General features: G+C 32.4%; 1 protein-coding gene across 1 annotated transcript; it reads left to right on the forward strand.

The window, feature by feature from the left end:
- Nucleotides 1-4,727: 4,727 nt before the first annotated feature.
- LOC123223995 lies at nt 4,728-5,195 on the forward strand. The gene has a single exon (XM_044647479.1). The coding sequence runs from the start codon at nt 4,728-4,730 to the stop codon at nt 5,193-5,195; it is 468 nt and encodes a 155-aa protein (XP_044503414.1).
- Nucleotides 5,196-21,773: the final 16,578 nt, after the last annotated feature.

Here is a 21,773-nt window from a genome sequence, read left to right on the forward strand (position 1 = left end):
GTTATAGTCGTCATGGTTTGTACAAAACTCGTCGAATTAATTTTAATTTGTTAGCGTAATTCAACCTTATGACTCTTTTTGATAGATTCAAATGGACTCGTTTTGTCACATTAGAAGGTTATGTTTATCCTACATTTGTTCGTGAATTTTATGTGAACATAGAGTTTGATCAGCTTCATAATGAAGCCACCTTTTTTGTCCGAGGCCACGATATTCATTTCTCTCCTACTAGCCTTCGTGTCACCTTGGATGTTCTTGTTGTTCGTGGCCCTTTTTTTTCCCTTCGAGGGTGGCATTTCACTGACCCATTATATCTTGATGCCCTTCGAGCTATGACGGGCAATCTTGACCATGATGTAGTTACTCATTCGCCCTATAGGCATCTCATTCCATCTACTCATCTCCTTCATAATATTATCGGCTATACTCTTATGTCGAAATCTGGTCATTTTAGTGAAGTCAAAATAGTTGACTTCTATCTCCTCTTGCATCTCCTCCAAGGGTCTCCTATAGACCTTTGTCATGTCATTTTTGATCTGATAGTCTTTACTCTCTCTCATCGCACCCATCTTTTACCTTATGCACCCATCATCACATTCATTCTTTCAGAGGTGGGAGTTTCCTTCCTTGAGGAGCCATATGTTGAGCTAATTGTTGATCTATATACTCTTTGAAACCTCTGTGCTATGGGCTTTCGTCAGCACAATGATGTATGGCATCACATTTTTTAGATAGTATCTAGTAGCGATAAGGCTATCGATGATCTAGGCGTTGATATTGATGTTGAGCCCTAGGCACCTGATGCTCCAACTGATGACCTTGATACCAATGACAATGATGCTGAGGTAGATAAAGATCGAGATTCATTCGAGTTACAAGTGTGTCCTTCTGACAAAAGATCTACGATGGCTACTAGAGCGAGTTCCCACTACCTCAACTGTTAATCCTATCTCTCTTTTATCTGTTGAGCTTATCGATCTTCGTGCTAAGGTTCTCTCTGATTTTGCTATTGTTCGTGCTAGCATTGTCGATCTTCAAGCCAAGCTTAAGGGTGGCATAAATGAGCTTCTTCGTCGTTTTCCTCCGCCTCCGCCTCATTATTAGTTTATCTCTATTTTTCATTATATTTTTGTTATGTAGGGACTTTCCTTATATACTCTTATTTTGTTGATTATCTCTATTTAGACATTGTCTTCATGCATTGATGTGGTTATGGATGATTATCGATATATTTAGACATTGTCTTTATGCTTATTTTTGGGCCATTTTGGTGATCATTTGTTTTTACATTATTTCTACATGTTAGTTTTCTTTTGTCTCCTTGATTATATCATTTTTATACATTGTTTGATTGACGATTGACGCTATGGATACTTTGATGTGGTTATGAAAGATTATGAGGATATATATTTGATTATGATGCAATATTTTATTGACGTTGTGGAATTGTGGATATTTTGATGAGAATATATTTGATTGATGAGATTAATGTTGGATATATTATTATTTGCATATATTCAGGGGGAGGAAACTTGATTTTTTAAGGCGAACTCTTGCAAAATTTCTCTAAAAATCAAGTGTTTCTTAACTTCAAGGAATTACATTTATTGATATATTTTATAAAATTTCTTGAAGTGCAAATGTGTTTGTTATCATCAAAAAAGGGGAGATTGTTGACTCAAAGAGTCATTTTGCTCTTATTTTGATGGTAACAAACTAATATATCCCTAAGCATATTAACTAATGATTTTACTTAAGTGTGAGTTTAGATTATAAGAATTTATCTAATGCACTTGAAGGAGTTTCAAGATGAAAATGAAGACAAGACTCAAGTGAAGAATTCTTGAAGATTTGAAGTAAAACTCAAGTTTAGGTAGATATATTTGTAATTTGGAGCATTTGTTTTGATTAGAATATTTATTTGCATGTGATAGCCCACTTGAAAACTTATTCTCATATCTTTCACATTTTGGGTTAAAATATTGTTGTTCAAACTTATTGGGTTATGTCAATTTTTTCACTAAAGTTTATTAATTCATTTAAAATGATGAAGTTTTGCAAGCTACATTTTCATATTTTAAAGTTGGTTTTGAAAGAATTTTCAAAAATGGGTTAAATTGTCACTTTTCAAAGTTTTAGGGGTCAAATTATAATTTTTGAAACTTCAGGGGGTAAAATGTAGTAAAATTTGGTCAACCGAATTTGACTAGCCAAATTCTTCGATGGCAGCTTCAGAATTGTCTAGAAACCATGCATTTTGACTTTCAAAAATTTGATTGACCGAATTAAATCCGGTCGACCAAATTTTGGTTTGAACGTTTTAATGGCTAGCGCCATATAGGCACCACGGGAGTGCCACCTCACATTTGATTGATCGAATTACATCCGATCGATCGAATTTTACGTTTTCTGGAAAATTAAAACGGCTAGTCTTTTTGTACAATAGTAACTTTCCTCATTTATCCCTATATAAACTCAATCAAATTCATTCGAAAAAACTTTTGCCACCAAGAACTTTCACATATTTGAAAACAAATTAGTTTTGAGCTATTTACTTGCAAATTCTCTTCTCTAATCAAAACATTTGCTCATACACTTTGAAATTTCATTTGCATTGACTTGTACTAAGCTTGAACTTTCATATGCACTCTTTGAAAGAGATTATATTTCGATTTCATACTAAAAAAAGAGTGAGGTTCACTCTTGGAGAGATTAGAAAATTTCTAGTGAGAGAAATTGAGTTTTAACATTTGTAAAGGTTAATAGTAGCTTAGGAGCTATTTGTTGTGAAAAAAAGCTTAGTTAAGTTTTTGGTCAACCAAGGATTAGTGGAATACTCCAAGAGAGAAAGCTTGGAGGAGTCAACGTAAGTCGGGTTGAGTCGAACCACTATATATCGCGTGTTTGATTTTTTCTTCCCTTAAACTCATACTTTATGTTATGTTATTTTTTACTGTATTGATTATTTGAAATATTTTTGTTATTCTCATAAATTGAATTAAAAAAATAGGCAACATTCATTTATTTGAATAAATTGTTTTAATTCTCTAATTTGGTAAAAATTGTTTTAAATTACCTAATTCATCCCGCCTCTTAGGTCATTCGATCCTTCATACATGTTGAAAAATATTATAAGTTTATAATATAATATAAATTAATTAATTTACATACTGTGTAAATACGAACATAAATAAAATATATATACTATATCATTTATCTACTCATTTTTAACATCTAAATTTTTAAATTCTTTTGACATTAGAGCCATTTGTAATATTTTGTAATGATAAAATTAAAATGAAAATGAAATTATAAACACAAAGAATTATTATTTGTCAATTTAGATAATTTTTAAAAAAGAGTTGATGAGAGAAAATGAGATTGAGAATATAACGAAAAAATTAAGATTGAGAGAAATTGAAATTGAAGAGGAGTTGAATTGGTTTATATAAAATAAATAATAAATTTAAAAAAAAACTTAAAAGGCTTTTAACTTTGTGGTAGAAGCCAGATTAACAGTTTGCACCTGATCCGATATAAGTTTTCTCTCTCTTGAAAATGCTCTCTCATCTTTCTAAAATCTTATCTTTTTCCTTTTAGCTATTCCCACCTTCCGTCAATCTCATCCTTGGTTGGTGGCCCTTCCAGCACCGACTTTCTAGTTCGGTACCCTATTGGTTGCCAGCTCCTCCCTTCATGGTTGCTTTTTTCCTCATTTTCACTCTCTCGATCATCCTTCAATATCATTAGTTTTAGTTTTTATTTGAGTATTGTGTAACCTTTGCCCTAGTTTCTTGTTTCTTTCTTCATTTTAGTACCTTGTTTTCAATCTCCAGGTTGCATTGCTTCGGTGACCAACTTTTGTTTCCAGGTTTCCTCTTGTTTTTCCTCTATCTTTCTTGGCGGTTTTCATAAAATTTTGCCTTTGACTTACTACTTTCAAATTTCAAATTTTCTGCTTTATTTTGTATCTATTTTCGTTCTTTCCCTTTTGGTGTATGCAACATACTTTATTTCCATTTGCAGAGCTGTTTCTTTCTTTTTTCGATGGTGCATATGCTTTGTGCCTGGCTTTTCTATGGAGCATAGGCTGTTGTGCCTTGCATAGACTGAATTTTCATCTTTTTTTGGCTAAACTTTTTGGAAAAAGATATGTCAAATAGGGAAATATCTTTGCCAACTTGTTTTTCTGCATGCATGAAATGCCATGATACCTCTTCACTCAAAACCAATAATGCTGAAGGTAGTGCTTCAAATGCCTCTAAAAAGGAGTCTTGTAAAGAAGGAATCACTTCGGAACCCTCATTCTTCAAGCCATAAGAGGAGTCTTTTCAAGGAACCACTTCCTTGGTTCTAACGGTTGAAGGTAAATGCTCTTGAAACAAATTATTTAAGGAAAAAAAATAACAAAATAGAAGTTAGAATACTTTCCTCCTAGGGAAAATCTTGCTGGGGGAAAATACTTCATTTCCCCTCCTCCAGAAGTTGCGGATAAAGGTGAAAAGAGATGGGAGAAGTGTGCTATTGGTTTCTTCATAGGTAGAAGAATGTCTTTTCTTCTTGTCAAAAGGTATGCAGTCCGTCATTGGACCGATTATGGTCTTGTTGATATTATATCCACTAGAATAAGAGTTTTATCTTCTAAAATTCAAGGATGTAGAGGGTATGATTAAAGTCCTAGAAGAAGAAACATGGATGATTGGAGGGCAGCCCATTTTTGTTAGGAGATGGGAAAAAAATCTTTCAGTGGTGCAGAAAACATAAAGAAAATAGCAGTGTGGGTTAAATTCTATGGAATTCCATTGGAATTTTGGAGTTTGAAGGGATTTAGCCATATTGCTAGCGTTCTAGGTCGTCCCCTTTATGTGGATTTAGCCACGGAAGAAAGGAGTAGACTGGAGTATGCAAGTATTTGTGTGGAGATTAGCGTCAACCATGATTTCCCGGATACAATAGAGCTTGTACTACCAAATAAAGAAAATGTTGCAATCCGGTTGGAGTATGCGTGGAAACCTTTAAAATGCAACTTGTGTAAGATGTTTGGTCATAGAAATGAAAAGTGTAAAAGGACAGTGGAAAAAAGAGAGACTGATAAAGGGAAATTTAGCTTGTATAAAGGAAAGAAGGAGACTAGTAAAGAGATAACTACAGGTGCAAAAGTAGGGATGGCAAATTATGAAATCACCAAGCTATAGAGGAGAACAGTGGGAATGGTAGAGTTAACTTAGAGACCCCAAGGAGAAAGTTAGTGATCAGAAAGGATAACTATGACAATAATGTGGGGGCGTTAAAAAATAACAACTTTGTAACCTTAGCCACCAATGAACCTAGTGGAATTAAGGTAGTTCATAATGAAGGGAAGGTTACCATATTAGATGAGACATGTAAGAAATTAGTCTCATCTAATATCTTGGACTCAACTCATGGTGCATCTTTATCCAACATTGTGATATCAAATGTGGCCAAACATACAAATTTGGAGCAAGTGGAGAAAAATCCTACAAAAGATGAAGATGCAGATCATGACCATTGTAAATCTCTAAAAATAAACCATTTTAGAGGCAAAATCAAAGTTGATGAGGTGGATTTCAAAAGGGAGAATGGTAACATTCTAAGCAAATCACAACGGAGGAAGTTGGTGAAACAAAGGTGGAGCTCATCCCCCATTGATTCTCCAAAATGACCAATTTAGCATGCTGGAACATTAAGGGCCTAAATGCTCCTATAAAGTAAAAAGAGGTTAGAAGATTCATTTTGCAAAATAGGATTGATATTATGGCTATTCTTGAAACAAAAGTACATAATACGAATGTTAATATAGTATGTTATAGTATTTGGGAAGGTTGGGAACATTGTAGTAACGCGATGGATGGTTCTATAGGCAGAATTTGGATTATATGGAATAAAGCTACTATTAGGCTCAATGTTATTATGGATAATGCCCCATACTTGTATTGTGATGTGAGGCTTGTAAAGGAAAATACTAGTATTAGCTTGACAATAGTCTATGGCAGCAATAATCCCATGGAGAGAAAAGACCTTTGGCGTAATCTCATTAATAAATCTCACATAATGCAAAACTCCCCTTGAAGTATATTGGGAGATTTTAATGCTATTAGACATCCTTAAGAAAAGGTTGGTGGGGTAACTTAGGGTAATTTCTATTGCGAAAACCTTAGAAATTGCATTAGGGAGGCTAAATTGGATGACCTAAGGTTCATGGGTCATCTCCTTACTTGGAGCAATTGTAGTGAAGGCGAGAGGAGGATAACATGCAAACTAGATAGGGCTGTTATTAATGATACTTGGAAGGATACTTTCCCGAATGATATGGCTCATTTCCTCAACCCCTATATATCCGACCACTCTCCTTGCATGGTAAGAATGGGAACCATAGAAGCTTGCAGGAAAGTTCCTTTTAAATTCTTTAATATGTGGACACACCATGAAAACTTTCTCAACATTGTTGGTGAAGTTTGGAGCCTTGAAGGAAAAGGCAGCCCCATGTTCAATGTGATAAGCAAGCTTAAAAAACTGAAAGGTAAGTTAAAGAAGTTAAATAATAAGTCTTTTGGCCATATTTCTGAAAGAGTGTTAGAAGCTAAGAAGCAACTTAAAAACATCCAAAAGTTTCTCCATATTAACTTTTTGGATGAGGAACTTGCTCAAGAGGAAAAAAATCAATTTAGAAACCTATAGATCCCTTTCATTAGCTGAGGAATCTTTGGCTAGACAAAAATCAAAAGTTCATTGGCTAAAGGAAGTTGACCAAAATACGAAGTTCTTTTTCAAGAGCATCAAAGGTAGAAGGAATAGGAACTCTATCTATGGGATCTAAATGGAGGATGGATCTTTTGTAAACAACATAGAAGAGGTCAAGAAGGAGTTTGTGAAGCACTTCAAATCAGTCCTAAATGGAAATGAGTATTTTAATGTGAATCATGAGAAGCTCAAAAAGTTAGTCAAATTTCAACTTGGACATGAGGAAAGGGATATGCTCATAAGAGAAATTTCAGTGGAGGAGATCAAAAAGACCATTTTTGCTATGGATAATAACAAGGCTCTGGGTCCAGATGGATATAGTGCATATTTCTTCAAGGCAGTATGAGACATAATTGGTGATGATGTTGTGAAGACTATCAAACACTTTTTTAAAACGGGTCATCTCTTAAAAGAGGTTAATTGCACCATACTTGCTTTTGTTCCTAAAATTACTAACCCTTCTCTTTATAAGGATTTTAGGCCTATAGCTTGTTGCAATACATTGTACAAATGCATCACCAAAATCATGGCAAACCACCTCAAAACCATACTTCCGTAGTTCATTAACAAAACTCAAGATGCTTTTGTGGGAGGTCGTTGCATTGGTGAAAATATTCTTTTATGCCAAGAGCTTATGCATAGCTATCAAAAGGACACTCATGAAAAGAAATTTTCCATAAAGATAGATATCATGAAAGCATATGACACCTTAAATTGGGATTTCTTGTTTGTTGTCTTTGATACCATTGATATGTCGTGGCAGTTTATTAGTTGGATAAAGACTTGCATCACTAGTCTTACGTTCTTGGTGGGCCTAAATGGTGAACTTGTTGGCTTCTTCAAAAGTACTAGACGACTAAGGCAAGAGGATCCATTTTCCCCACACCTTTTTGTCGTTGCCATGGAAGTGCTTTCTTGCATGCTTAGTGAACTAAAGGAGAATGCTCATTTCAGCCATTATTGGAAGTGTAAGAAAAATAATATTACACATTTATGTTTTGCCGATGACCTCATGTTATTTTGTAGGGTGGATATGGATTTCATATCTTTTATAAAGGACACATTAGATTGCTTCCATTCATGGTCCGGACTTAGAACAAATCTGACCAAAAGCAATCTTTATCTTTCGGGGGTCAATAATTTTGAAGCGGAGTGCCTGAAATCAATCCTTGACATTGAATTTGGTGCACTTCCTTTTAAGTACCTTGGTGTACCTATGATATCCTCCAAACTAAAAGTTGATGATTGCAAACCCCTCATTGACAAGATTGTGGCTAGAATCTCATCTTGGAAAAGTAAATTCCTTTCTTATGCTGGAATACTTGTTATTATCAAGACTATTCTATTTAGCATCCAAGTATATTGATCTTCAACCTTTATTCTCCCTGTAAAAGTGCATAAGGTAATTAATGGCTACCTTAGGAACTTCCTTTGGAGTGGAGACATGACCTCTAGCAAGAAGGCAAAGGTTGCTTGGGATGAGATTTTTCTTCCAAAAGAGGAAGGGGGCTTGGGTATTATGAAAAACAAATCTCGGAACAAAGCTTCTATAATGAAGCATATCTAGAAACTCCTTCAAAAAGGTGGTACCTCTTTATAGGCTGATTGGATAAATGATAATCGGCTTAGAAACAAAATTTTTTGGGAGGTCAAGCCAAATGGCAATTGTTCTAGGGTTTGGAGGGAATTATTTTTGTTTAGGAAAAACATTAAAGATAAAATCCAGAAAATTGTGCAAAATGGGCAAAATACTTATCTTTGGCATGACAATTGACATCCTTTAGGACCCCTTATTGACAAATATGGTCCTAGGGTGGTATATGACTCGAGGCTACCATTGTATTCCAAGGTTAAGGAGATGATTGAAGAAGGTGCATGGAAATGGCCATTGACGAATTCTACAACTCTTATGGAAATAAAAAATACCATAATTTCAGCCCTTTTAATTGGTGATGATATCCTTTGGTGGAAACCAAGTGTCAATGGTCAATTCTTTATCAAGTCGGCTTGGAACAGTATAAGGGAGACTAAAGCAAAAGTTCCGTGGCATAATATCATTTGGTTCAAAAGACACTACCCTAGACACTTCTTCATTGCATGGATGGGTATTAAGGGTGGTATGAAAACAAAGGATAAACTACATAAACTCGACATCATTTCAAACAATGTGTGTGGTCTTTGCAATTTGGCTCCAGAAAACATAGAACACATGTTCTTTCAATGCTCCTACTCTGCCTCCATTTGGAATTATATTGTCGATCTATGCCTCTTGGATAATCCCCACCAACAATGGGGCTCTCTTGTACTTTATTGTGCCAACAAATGGAAGTGGGATACTCTACTTCACATCATTTGCACACTATGTTTTATGGCCACTATATACCACATTTGGTGTGAACGAAACAATGTTTTCTTTGGTAGAAGTAAATCTCTGCAAGAAAGGATCATTGCCTCTATAAAGGATTGTGTGAGGGTTAGAATCTTTCCCTTATCAAACATCCCGAGTCAAACATCCTGAGCTCACACATAAATGACACCATTGCTTCGATATGGGACCTGCCAAGATCAATCTTCCATTAGCTCTTCAAAGTTGCTGGATATTGAATGTGATGTACTATTGTAACCTTTGTCAAATGTGATACTTGTATCTAGTATAATGCTTCTATGCGTGGTGACTTAGTTTCAGTTGTTGTAGTGCATATCGTTGGATCTCTCCATGCCTTAACCAGAGACTTGTCCGAGGTAAGGCTTTTCTCCTTAACCTGGGGTCTTGTCCCATGACAAGACTCTTTTTAGTCTAATACTATATTATTTACCAAAAAAAAAAAAAAGCCAGATTATTCTACCATACACTCTAAAAGGCAGAAGCTCTTCTGCCATCTACTTTCTGATTTTTTTATTTTTATTTTTTAAATAGTAATAGATTGGGTCGAGCTGGCCCATGGGCTTAATATTAAAGCCCATGGCTCGACCCAAAAGGTCTATAAGCTAGGCCCGATACATTATAGTGTTAGATCGGCCTTATTAAGATAGGCTTCAAATTTATGTTTTGGGTTGGGTCTCTGTTTGGCTCAATCCAATTGACATATCTTATTTTATTTTAAAAAATTATAGATTTTATAACCTTTTTTTAAGAAATTGCAAAACAAATAGAAGAACATTTTTAAAATTTTAGAAAGATACTCATTTATTGTTATTGTTGCTATCATAATAGATCCTAGAGTTAAATTATAGGAAATTAAAGTAATTATCCCTTTTTTTGGGATAATAAAAAATTTACCCCAAGTTCTAAGGTTTAAACAAAAATACCCATATATTAAATGATTTAAACGAAAATACCCCAAATATCCTATAAAATACCAAAACTACCCCTCTTAATTAAATTACCCTTCTTTTAAGGGTATAAGCAAAATTATCCCTAATTTAGGGGTATAAACCAAAATACCCTTATTTCAAGGGATTTAAACAAAAATGCCGTAAAATAATATCAAAACTACCCTTCCTTTATTTCTATATAAACCATATATTTTTCTTCATTTTTAACATATCTGAGAGAGATTTCTGGAAAGTGAAAAGAAGTTCATATTAAAATTTCAGAACACACGACATTCGAAGAATTAATCCAAATGGTGAGCGACAAGTGTAATATAGATCGAAGGATATTTAACATTCAGTTAAGCATAAAACCAAAGCATCTTGACAACGACATTCTAGTAGAAATTTCGAATAATGAAGATGTTGAGGTTCTTAATGGTCTGTCTAACCTTTTCAAAGAATGTGTTCTAGCTTTTGTAACAACTACAGTTAATGATGGTAGTTATGAGACTCAACAAGCAAATGAGCATTTACAAGATGGTAAGTCGAGTATTTATCCAGAAAATCAAACTATTGGTATAAAAGGAATTTAAAATATTAGGATCAATCCGAAACAAGAATTTTCAGAAGAAGATTTTGCGTACATAAACAATGTTGATGCATTATATCACGTAGAAGAATTTCTTAATGGCAACAAAGAAAAATTTTCAGAGTGGAGTGAACTTAATGGAAAGGTTGTGCATGATATTTCAGTCGAGGAATCGGAGGTTGAAGAGAAGACACATGTTAATAAAGATATTAGAGGTACAAGTAATTTTTCAAAAACAAATCCTAATGGTGGAAATGTTCGTATTGATGCATTTCATTGGTTACCTATTTTTCTTGACCAGCCATCTACATCTAGAAGCCCAAGAGTGTCAAGCGATAATGATTCTTCAAAAGTTGATACATTATTTTCAAGTAAACAACATATCATTGATGCAATATATCAAGATGTTCTTTAGAGGGGATATCAGTTTACAGTGGATAAGTTAGACACGTGCAAATAGGTGGTTAAATGTGTTAAAAAAGAATGTAAGTGGCGTGCACAGACAGTTAGGGTGGAAGAAAGTGATAGTTTTGAATTCATCAAAGATTGTTGAATTCGGATATAAAATTTATATTGATTCATCAAAGAGTTACGTTTATTGAGATTAACAAATGTATAGTCGATGGTGTACGTATATCTACTTTGGAGCTGATGTTATCTCTGGATCTCCCATCAGCCTCAGAAATGTCAGGCCACTGTGACAATGTTGACAGAAACTCATTAACAGGTAATCAATTAACGATTGTTGAATTCGGATATAACATTTACAAAGGATGTTGTAATTACTTGAACCATCGTATAAGGTGTTATCGGAAAAACCTTATGCGATGATATATCATTGCCCACATCAAAAGTCAATATAGGATCTTTTCTGGATGGTCCTTTATCAAACAACTGACACTGTAATAATTCTAATATTCACGAGTTAATAGAAAACAAAAAGTATTCCTAAAGTATCATTTCTAATATACTTCGAACATTTAGCACTCACATCGATAGCAAATGGAGACAAGAATGTCGAACCCCCTCTCAATAGTCCATCACCATTGTCACGAGAAGATTGTAACAACATATACAATTATTATAGGGTTTACATGATTACATATACAAATAGATGGAATATCTAGTAAATTGTTAACTTTTTTACCTATCGGACAATATCTATATGATGATGAGATCGTATCTCCTCCGTACGAGTCATCATATCCTTTATACAACTCAGTTTATCCTCTATATGAGTTATTTTATCCTTAATTCGACTAAATCTATCCTCCATACTAGCCTCCAAACTAGTGAATCGATCTAAGATAAGATTTTCTTATCAAGCCAATACAACATCAAAGTAATAAATGGAGAAATCTGGTCCACTGACAAGAGAATCATCTGACGTGTGCTCAGTAGTAGGGGGCAGAGGCATGGGCTCTGATGAAATGTGCTCATCGATAGGGGTTGTAACAGGGTTGCTGATCAGACAAGGCTCGATGAGTGGAGGCTGAATAAGAGCCTCGGTAGGAGGAGGAGCAACGATTAGAGAACTAACATCAAAGGACTTGATGATACATCTCCTGGCGACGCTAGGGGTGATGTGGATGAAGAATATCGGCTAACCAACATCCTTGTGTATTGAACAATATCATCATACCAGTTTGTACATTTCTCTACCAGAGATAAAACTAGTAGGAAATTAACATCATCCTGCAAAATTTTTTTGCAATGCACTTTGTTATTATACCTTATATATATGTTAATCAACAACAAATTAATACTTATTGCATCTCTGATAAAGATAGTTGAGATAGAATCCCATCCTGGACTGTCTTTCGTGTGTCATATCAATATTCAAGCAGTTCTTAAAACCGACGAGATATCTACCCATCGATGTAACGAGTCTAGTGTCTCATATATCCAAAACTACAATTTCAACTTAAATTGGGTATTGTATATATTTTCAATTGTATTAAATCAATTCTATTTTAAACACAATTTTTTTTAAATTAATTAATGTCACAATTACTTGAAACATTGGAGAAAATCCCATGATACCATACTGTTTAAGCTGGTTTTCCTTATTATTTTTCGGGCTGGAATTTATAGAAATTCAGGATATATTATCACATATAGAGCGATATATCATTTGCCACACCTAAACTCCCTAATAATCCTATGTGAAGATAAAACAATAGTGCTAACTTTACTGTATCAATGTTGTCCTCCCCTCATAGCCTTTACTAGAAAACACGACTCAGATCAATATATGTAACTGATTTACACTTGTGAAAATATGTCTGAAGGATCCAATCTGTGGCCTTTGATGGAATATAGATGTTAATATCTACCATATGACTGAATCGAAGACTTGTCATAATGGCAAACTCATACAGACTAAATATTACATCCACATCATTAACTCGAAACCATAACTCTTCTCTTGAGATCAACTTATTTATTGCTTTAAGGATAAAAGAATGTATTAGAACCCTACTAAATTGGCTATGCTTTAAGTCTAGGAAATGTCTGAAACAAGTACGTCGAAAATTTGTAATTGTCTCTCTGTTAATAATTTTTTGAACATGACTCCCACATCTCTATATCCACGTGTAGTAACTTGGGCCTTGAAGTGTTTTTCGAAAGGAAATCGCATTTCATCCCTGTCTTCATCCATTTTTCTCTTTTGTCTAGCTCTCTGTATCAAAATTAAATGGCGATTATATTAAATTTATATCAATTTTATATTATAAATTATTTAATTTTGTACATAGAGACCTTATTCAAAAAAACAGTATCAAATTTAAATTCTACACATTGAAAAACCTTAAGGTGCACAAATTTAAATTTACCCCTTATATGGAAAATATCAAAAAGCCCTAAAATTTTATGTAAATCTTATTCTGCCTCTTGAATCCAACCACACAAATTCGTATGGCGGATAACTTTGAAAAAGCGCATTTTGCCCCCCACTACACGAATTTACATGTCAACCACATGAATTCACTTGTCAATTGCATGAATTCGTGTGGTTTATCGCCACCTCACGTGATAACCAGCTTTTCAAATTTATAATCTACCCCACCACATGATTAAAACTCGTATTTTCACCCCCAACCACACGACTTTGTGTGGTCCATAAAGTTTGAAAAATGCACAAAACCTCCTCGTCTTCGACAAATCTCACCACATGAATTCGTCTGGCAAACGCGCCATTCACGTGGTCACTGCCGAATTTGTGTGGTTACATTTCACCTCCCAAACTTCGTTTTTCAAACTCCATTTAAACAACAATCAACTCTATCCCTAATCTAACACAAAAGCCTTAAGAAAATTTATCAAAATCACCAACAAATCAAACAATTTCATCAAAATTTTCAAATCAGAATCGTTAAACATACAAATTTTACATCAAATTGCACAAATCTTAAACCAAAATGCATAAAGAGATGGCAATGATTGTTTTATTAACCTTTTTGTCCATTTTAGTCGTTGAAAATGTCGCAAAAATCGCCTAAGATAATTGAAGATATTGACTACACAAAGACATGTACGTCGATTTACTGTTTTCGTGTGTTGATGGAGTAACACGTCGTTTTTGTCAATTTTTATATGAGGGGTACTTTCGTCTCTGCACGAATTTAGGGCATTTTCCTTTAAAATTAAATGCAGGGGTAATTTTGTTTTGCCCCCTTAACTTTGGGGCAATTTAACTAATTTTCCTTAAATTATTAGGAGTTTAAAATTTGTTAAAAGTTATAGGTGAGTATATTTTAGAACTTTTATCTTTTAGAATAGATTATGTTAATGAATTTTCTCTTGAAATGTATTTTGTTTATGAATCTAAATATGAAAACATTGTACACACTTTAGAACCATGGATAAGTTTAATTGGTTCGTCTAAAGGCAAGAGGTGATTGTTGTCTATCCTACGAAATAGTAAGTAATTGATAGGTTCAAGTTCGAATTTTAGTGAATTTTCTAATTATATTAATATTGATTATTTTGTTGATACTATGAATGAAAGTAAAAATTTTGATATTTTGGCATGGTGTGAAGCACATCAATATGGTTATCTGATAATTTTTGTCATGATATGTAATCTATTAATACTTCTAGGGGGTGTTTGGTTTGGATAATGTTTTATTACCAAAATAAATAGATTATCTTGAAGATAGATTACTTAAAAGATTACTGAATATAAATGATTACTATATTTGATAAAATTTGATAGGTGTAAATAATTATTATGTTTAATTAAAGGTAATAAAAGATTACTAGTAAATTATTTTACTTAAATGCCCTTGAATATAATTATTTTTAAATATTTTTCATATTATTTGTCATATTAATTAAAAATAAATTTATTTTTGTCTCAAAAAATTAATAAATACTAATATAATTATAATAAAATTAATATTACCTTGATAATCTTACTTGTCACGTCAACATAGGTAATAGAAGATTACTGTAATATTTTATTACTGATAAACCAAACAAGAAAATAAAAGATAGATTATCAAGGTAATCTTTAAAACTCATAATCAAACTGCCCCTTAGTATCTATTGTAATGTCAAAATAAGCTTTTAGTGCAAGTTAGTGTGTTCTCCATGACAATCAATTAAACTTACACCCATTAATATGCATGAAAGACTGGATGACCACAAATATCAAGTTGCATAATCACATGATCTACTGAAACCTGTATAGTGTCTATCGTAACATCAAAATAAACTTTTGGTGCAAGTTGTTATGTTCTCGATGATAGATAGTCAAACTTACACTCATTAATTTGCATGAAGGATTAGGTGATTATAAATTTCAAGTTGCATAATCACATAATCAAAGATATTTTTGGAGACGGCAAAAATTTAGAGGTTGAAGATGAGTAAACAAGCATAAATAGTAAATTTATGACTGAGTTTTTTTATAATATATATAAAATTTATTTTCTTATTCTATCATGTAACTATGATTTCTTTCTGTTATAACTAAAATATTTTAATAAAATTTTAAAGGTTCCATTATTGTTTCGATTAATTTGAAAATGATTATAAATTATAAATTATTAATTTAAAAAATAAAAAATATATATAATATGCGGTCAACCCATACAAACTTTTTGGTCACTTTGCAAAAACTCGAGAAGGCATGGGCGATAGGGCTTTGGGCCATGCCCTAGACCTTATTATGTCTGCAGCCATATTTGATCCAACATGCCCATAGTGTTTGTATTTATAGTGTTAGTACGAAGTAATTATACCTCATACGTTAAGGACGAAGCCTGCCAATTGCACAGAAATAGGGCATTGAAGTCTACTAAATGCACTAAGACGTTTCTTAAATTAACAGCAATGATTTGGGCTTAGAGCCCGTATATAGTAAACAAGCTTGAGTTGGGCCATTTCTTAATGGATTAATGTTTCACTAGCTTGAGGAATTGAGCCTATTAGCCCAACTACAGACCAATTTTAAGTTGGTTAATGATATTGAAAGGTGACTTACATCAATACCATAAATTTTAATGTAAACATTACATCTACAAACATTACATATATAAGGTAAATATTTTGTCAAAATCATGCATATATTTCATTATATCTAAGTTGCAAAATATTATTGTAATCTAAAATGATAAATCTAACTACATACAAATTTTGACTAGTGTTGATGGAAAATTTTTCACAAATTATAAGTATGTTATATAGTGATGAAATAACGTGCAAGAAATGATAAATACAATGAGATTTTTAATATGATTTAGACAATAATTTGGAAGCCTATGTTTATAATTATGTTATTGATTGATCAGAGTAAGTTCTAATGTTATGAATTAATTGAAATAAAATATTAATTACACAAGTCGTGATCATTATCTCCTGTATAGCAAAGATAAGTATAGAATGTAATTAATTATATTATAAAATTACTAAGATTTATTTTTTCTACTATTTCTAGGTGAAAGAGTTTTCTTCACAATTTGAGTTAATTTGTGATATTTTGCTAAAATAGTTGGTCACTATATAATGACTATAGCCTATTGGGTGTTATTTTTGTGTATTTAACCAATGAAGAGTTTGGCCACTCATCGACATTCAATATCATTTTCTAATAAGAATATTTGAAAAAAAAATAATGAAAACATATTTGCTATAATTTTCTTAAAACAACTATGAAATGGTGTATTAAATAGAAAGTGAAACCAAAATAATATATATTTTTTTTTATAGAAAGCGGTTACAAAACAATTTTTCTTTTGTGTTCCAATATTTTCGTAATTATTATAAATATAAGATAAATAAATTGCAAAATGAGTTAATTGCAAAATGGGAGCTATAATTTCATTAAACCAAAGCTACGGAAAGAAGAAGAAAGAAGCAAGAGTGAAGAAACAGGAAGCAAGAAGCAACAATATTTTATGAAGGGGTTACAGCAAAATGAAAAGGGGGAAGGAGCCTTTATATAGACAAATTCTCCTGCCAGCCTCCATTCTCATTTATTGCATTCCCACCAAGTTGTTCTAAATTTTCTGCTTGACTTCTTCTATTGGATGCATTCCCATTGTATTTTTCAAATTTGACTGCATGTGGTGGAAAATCCACTAGATGTGAAACACTCCTTTGGATTTCTACCACTTACAAATAATTATATTAACTCTATTAAGAAAAAACCCAATAGGATAAAAATCAAAACAAAGGAATATAATTATTTAATGTTCTGTAAAATGGTGTTGGACATACTTAAATTACCTTATTAAAAACCGTACTAGGAAAATCCAGTAAGACAAAACTTAGTGAAGAAAAAAAAGTATAATGCACATTTTGTCTAATATGTGATAAACTTCAAAAAATTGTCTGATAAATGTTTTTTCTAATGAATGCTCCCCCTCTTTGTAGTGAGATTCATTTGGTTGCTTGTTGAGTCGTCGCATACCAATGTTATATACTAACTTCTCAAATGTTGATATCGGTAGTGTCTTAATAAACAAATCTGCAAGATTCTCACTAGATCTTATTTGTTTGACATCAATTTTTCTACTTTGTTGGAGCTCATGAGTGTAAAAGAACTTCGGTGAGATATGTTTGGTTTTGTCTCCTTTGATATATCTACCTCTAATTTGGATAATATATGTTGCATTGTTTTTATATAATATGAAAAAAGTGTCTATTGTAAAAAGAAGATTGCATGTATTCCAAATATGATAGATGACAAACCGTAACCATATGTATTATCGGCTGGCTTTATAGAGAGCTAAAATTTCTGAATGATTTTAAGAAGTTGCAACCAAAGTCTGTTTGGTAGAGTGTTAGGATATTGATGTGTCATTATAAGTAAAAACATATCCTGTCTGTGAACGAGTTTTATGAAGGTTAGAAAGATAACCAGTATTTGCATATCTAACCAAACTAGGATTTTTTGAGGATTTGATAGAATAAAATAATCTCAAATTTCTAGTTCCACATAGATAACGAAACATATGTTTGATTTCGTTTCAGTGGGGATGGGTTGGTATAGAAAATAAATCGGGCTAATAAATTAACTGTGAAGGATATATCCAGTTTAGTGTATTGGGTCAAATATAATAAAGCTTCAATGACATTAAAATACGGTACTTTATGACCAAATATCTTTTTATCTTCTTTTTTTGGGACGAAATAGATTCTTTTTCGGAGCAAGAGATCAAACAACCATTGGAATGCTCAAAGGATAAGTCTTATTCATATTAAAACGTTTTAATAATTTTTCAATATACACTGATTGATGGATAAGTATTCCATTTAGATTGTGCTCGATTTGTAGGCGAGACAATATTTTGTTTTCCCCAAATCCTTCATTTCAAATTTTTTTTTTCAGATATTTACCAGTTTTTGAGAGCTCTTCAGGAGTCTCATTTAAATTCATGTCATCAACATAAATTGCTATAATAGTAAATCTCGATTCTGACTTTTTGATAAAGACACATAGACATATAGGGTCATTCACATAGCCTTTTTTTTTTCAAATATTCATTGAGGCGATTGTACCACATACATTTGGATTGTTTCAATTCGTATAATAATCTTTGTAATTTAATTGAGTACATGCCTCTTGAATACCATTTTTATTTCAAGCAATTTATATCTTTCAGAGAGTTTCATATAAATTTCAGTGTCCAAATTTTCATACAAATAAATAATAACCACATCTATTAGATGCATATCCAATCCTTAAGAGACTGTTAAACTGATTAAATATCTGAATGTGATTATATCTATTACAGGTGTATATGTTTTATCAAAGTTTATACCAGGCCTTTGGGAAAAGCCTTAGGCTATAAGCCTGACTTTATATCTAGCAATTTTATTTTTTTCATTTCTTTTTCTTATAAATACCCATTTATATCTAACGGGTTGTACGTCTTGAGGTGTTGGATCTACAAGCCCAAATACTTGATGTTTTGCCAGAGAAACTAATTCTGCTCAAATTGTTTCTTATTTAGACCAATCATGTTTTTGTTTGCACTCAGCCACAGTATGTGATTCAAAATCATCATCATTCAGAATTTCAGTAGCTACTACAAATGAGAATGTATCATCAATTGTAATTATTTCGCGGTTCCACATCTCTCGTGTATGAGCATAATTTAAAGATATTTAAATATTTTCATTTTCCTGTTCTTCAGGATTTTGTACCACTTTAGGGGTTTGTGCCACTTCAGGGGCTTGTGCCACTTCAGGGGCTTAAGTCTCTTCAGGGACCATAATCTCTTTTGGAGGAATATTAGATAGTGTGGATTTTTCATTTATCTTAGGATCATCATGATTGATATCTATTTGATTATTTGTCTTTCTTTTTCGAGGAATAGTGTCCTTCGATCAAATAGGTCTACTATGCTTCTAGCTTGCAATAGATTGATTAGTTATGGCATGAATGGACTATTCAATAGTCACATTAATTTTTACTGGGGCGTTAGCAACTAGAACATGTGATCTTGTCACTTTTGTCGTATCTACAAATGCATTAGACATTTGGTCTGCAATAATTTATAAACGCACTATCCTTTGCACTTCAATTTCACTTTAGGATGTGCGAGGATCTAAATGAGACATGATAGGTACATGCTAAGTAAGTTAATGTCTAATTTCATGAGGCATTTTCTTTTCCCCTAAAGATAGGAATGTTGTCTCATTAAAGTGACAATATGCAAATCGTAAAGTAAAAAAATCACCTGTTAATGGTTCTAAATATTTGATAATGGATGGTGGATTATATCCAACATAAATTTCGAAACTATATTAAGGTCCCATTTTTGTGCATTGAAGGGATGCAATAGGGACATATACAACGCAACCAAATATTCTCAAAAGAGATATATCAGGTTGGTGACCAAAGACTAATTGTAAGGGAGAATATTGATGATAAGAAGAAGGTCGTAAGCAAATTAACGTTGTAACATGTAGTATAACATGTCCTCACATAAAAGTAGGTAATTGAGTTCTTCATAATAAAGTACGTGTAATTACCTAGAGTTGTTTGATAAGAGACTCAACCAAACCATTCTGTAAGTGGACATGTGGGACTGGATATTCAATCTCAATCCCCATAGACATGTAATAATCATCAAATGTTTTAGATGTAAATTCACTGACATTATTTAGCCGTATTGACTTGATCGAATAATCTGTGAAATACGCCTTTAATTTGATAATTTCTGCTAACAGTTTAGCAAATACAACATTTCGAATAGGCAATAAACAAACATGAGACCCTCATGCAGATGCATCAATTAAGACCATAAAATATTGAAATAGCTCACTTGGTGGATGAATGGATCCATATGTCCCATTGAATCCTTTGCAAGAATGATAGAGATTCAACTCTAATTTTAGAGGGGGACGATCTTATTACTAATTTGTCTTGAGAACAAGCAATGCATAATTTTTCATTGGACAATAAAATTTTATGATTTTTTAATATATGTCTATGTGAATTTTCAATAATCTTACACATCATTGTAGATTCTGGTTAGCCTAAATGATCATGTTAAAGCATAAATGTTTTTGGATCACAGAACTGCAGGTTCGATACTATGTAGGTTTCAATTGCCTTTATAATTGTATAATACAATCTAGATGATAAAGTTGACAATTTCTCTAGTATAAACCTTCTTCCGAAGGCATTACCAGTTATACAGATGAATTCTGCACCATTTTCACTCATGGTTTCAAGATGATAACCATTTTTTTCTTATATCTTTAAAACTAAGTTGATTTATTTTGGATCTACTTGAATATAATGTTTCATTGATGCTTAATTTGACCTATTTTTCAACATAATTATGACTCTCTCGGAGCCTTCAATTAGATTGATTAATCATGATATAGTATTTACTTTAGCTTCAATCAATGCTAAAGTTAAGAAAAAATTATTTTCCTTGAGAATTGTGTGCATTGTTGCACTATCCACTAAACACATGTCTCTCTCATCAGCTTTTGAAGTCAACGCTTCAATTTCGGAGTCCATTTTCTTTTATTTAAAAATTACGTTAATTATAACGTATACAAAATATTGAAAAGAAGAGAACATGATAATAAAATACAAAATAATATTTATGACTCCAAAATAAATATATATAATGGATTTAATTATAAAAATCTTAGGTATCTTTATCACTATTCAAATGACCCATATTTTTATTTTTTGAAAGAGGATTTGAAACATTAAGATTCATTAAATCGACATGATTTAACTTATCAAAAAGTAAATTCTTATGGGTGTTTAATACAGATCTACCCAATGTTTGTGTGTACTACAAGTACACCACTAATGACATTTATAACCACACAAACTGTTTTGTGGTTTACTCTGTATTATAATTTATTTCATTTTAGTTTTATTCCACTTCTAGTGGTGTGACTGAAATTTTCTATTATAACTATATTTGAATCAAAAATTATTTCTCACACTTATGATAACCACTTCTAGTAGTTGTGTTCACTTCAGGGAACGATGTATAACGAGAAAATATTAATTCAAAATTTTTTTTCCGATATTGCTACTACAAGAGCATAAAATAAAAGGTAAAAAATATTTTATCTTCCACATTTAGAAAAATATTCTGAACATCGCAGAGTTATACTA

Source organism: Mangifera indica, chromosome 8 (genome assembly GCF_011075055.1).
Source record: "Mangifera indica cultivar Alphonso chromosome 8, CATAS_Mindica_2.1, whole genome shotgun sequence".
Lineage (NCBI taxonomy): Eukaryota > Viridiplantae > Streptophyta > Magnoliopsida > Sapindales > Anacardiaceae > Mangifera > Mangifera indica.

Excerpts from the sequence above, each read along its gene's own strand:
- LOC123223995 (XM_044647479.1), top strand. The coding sequence starts at position 4,728 with ATGGGAAAAAAATCTTTCAGTGGTGCAGAAAACATAAAGAAAATAGCA.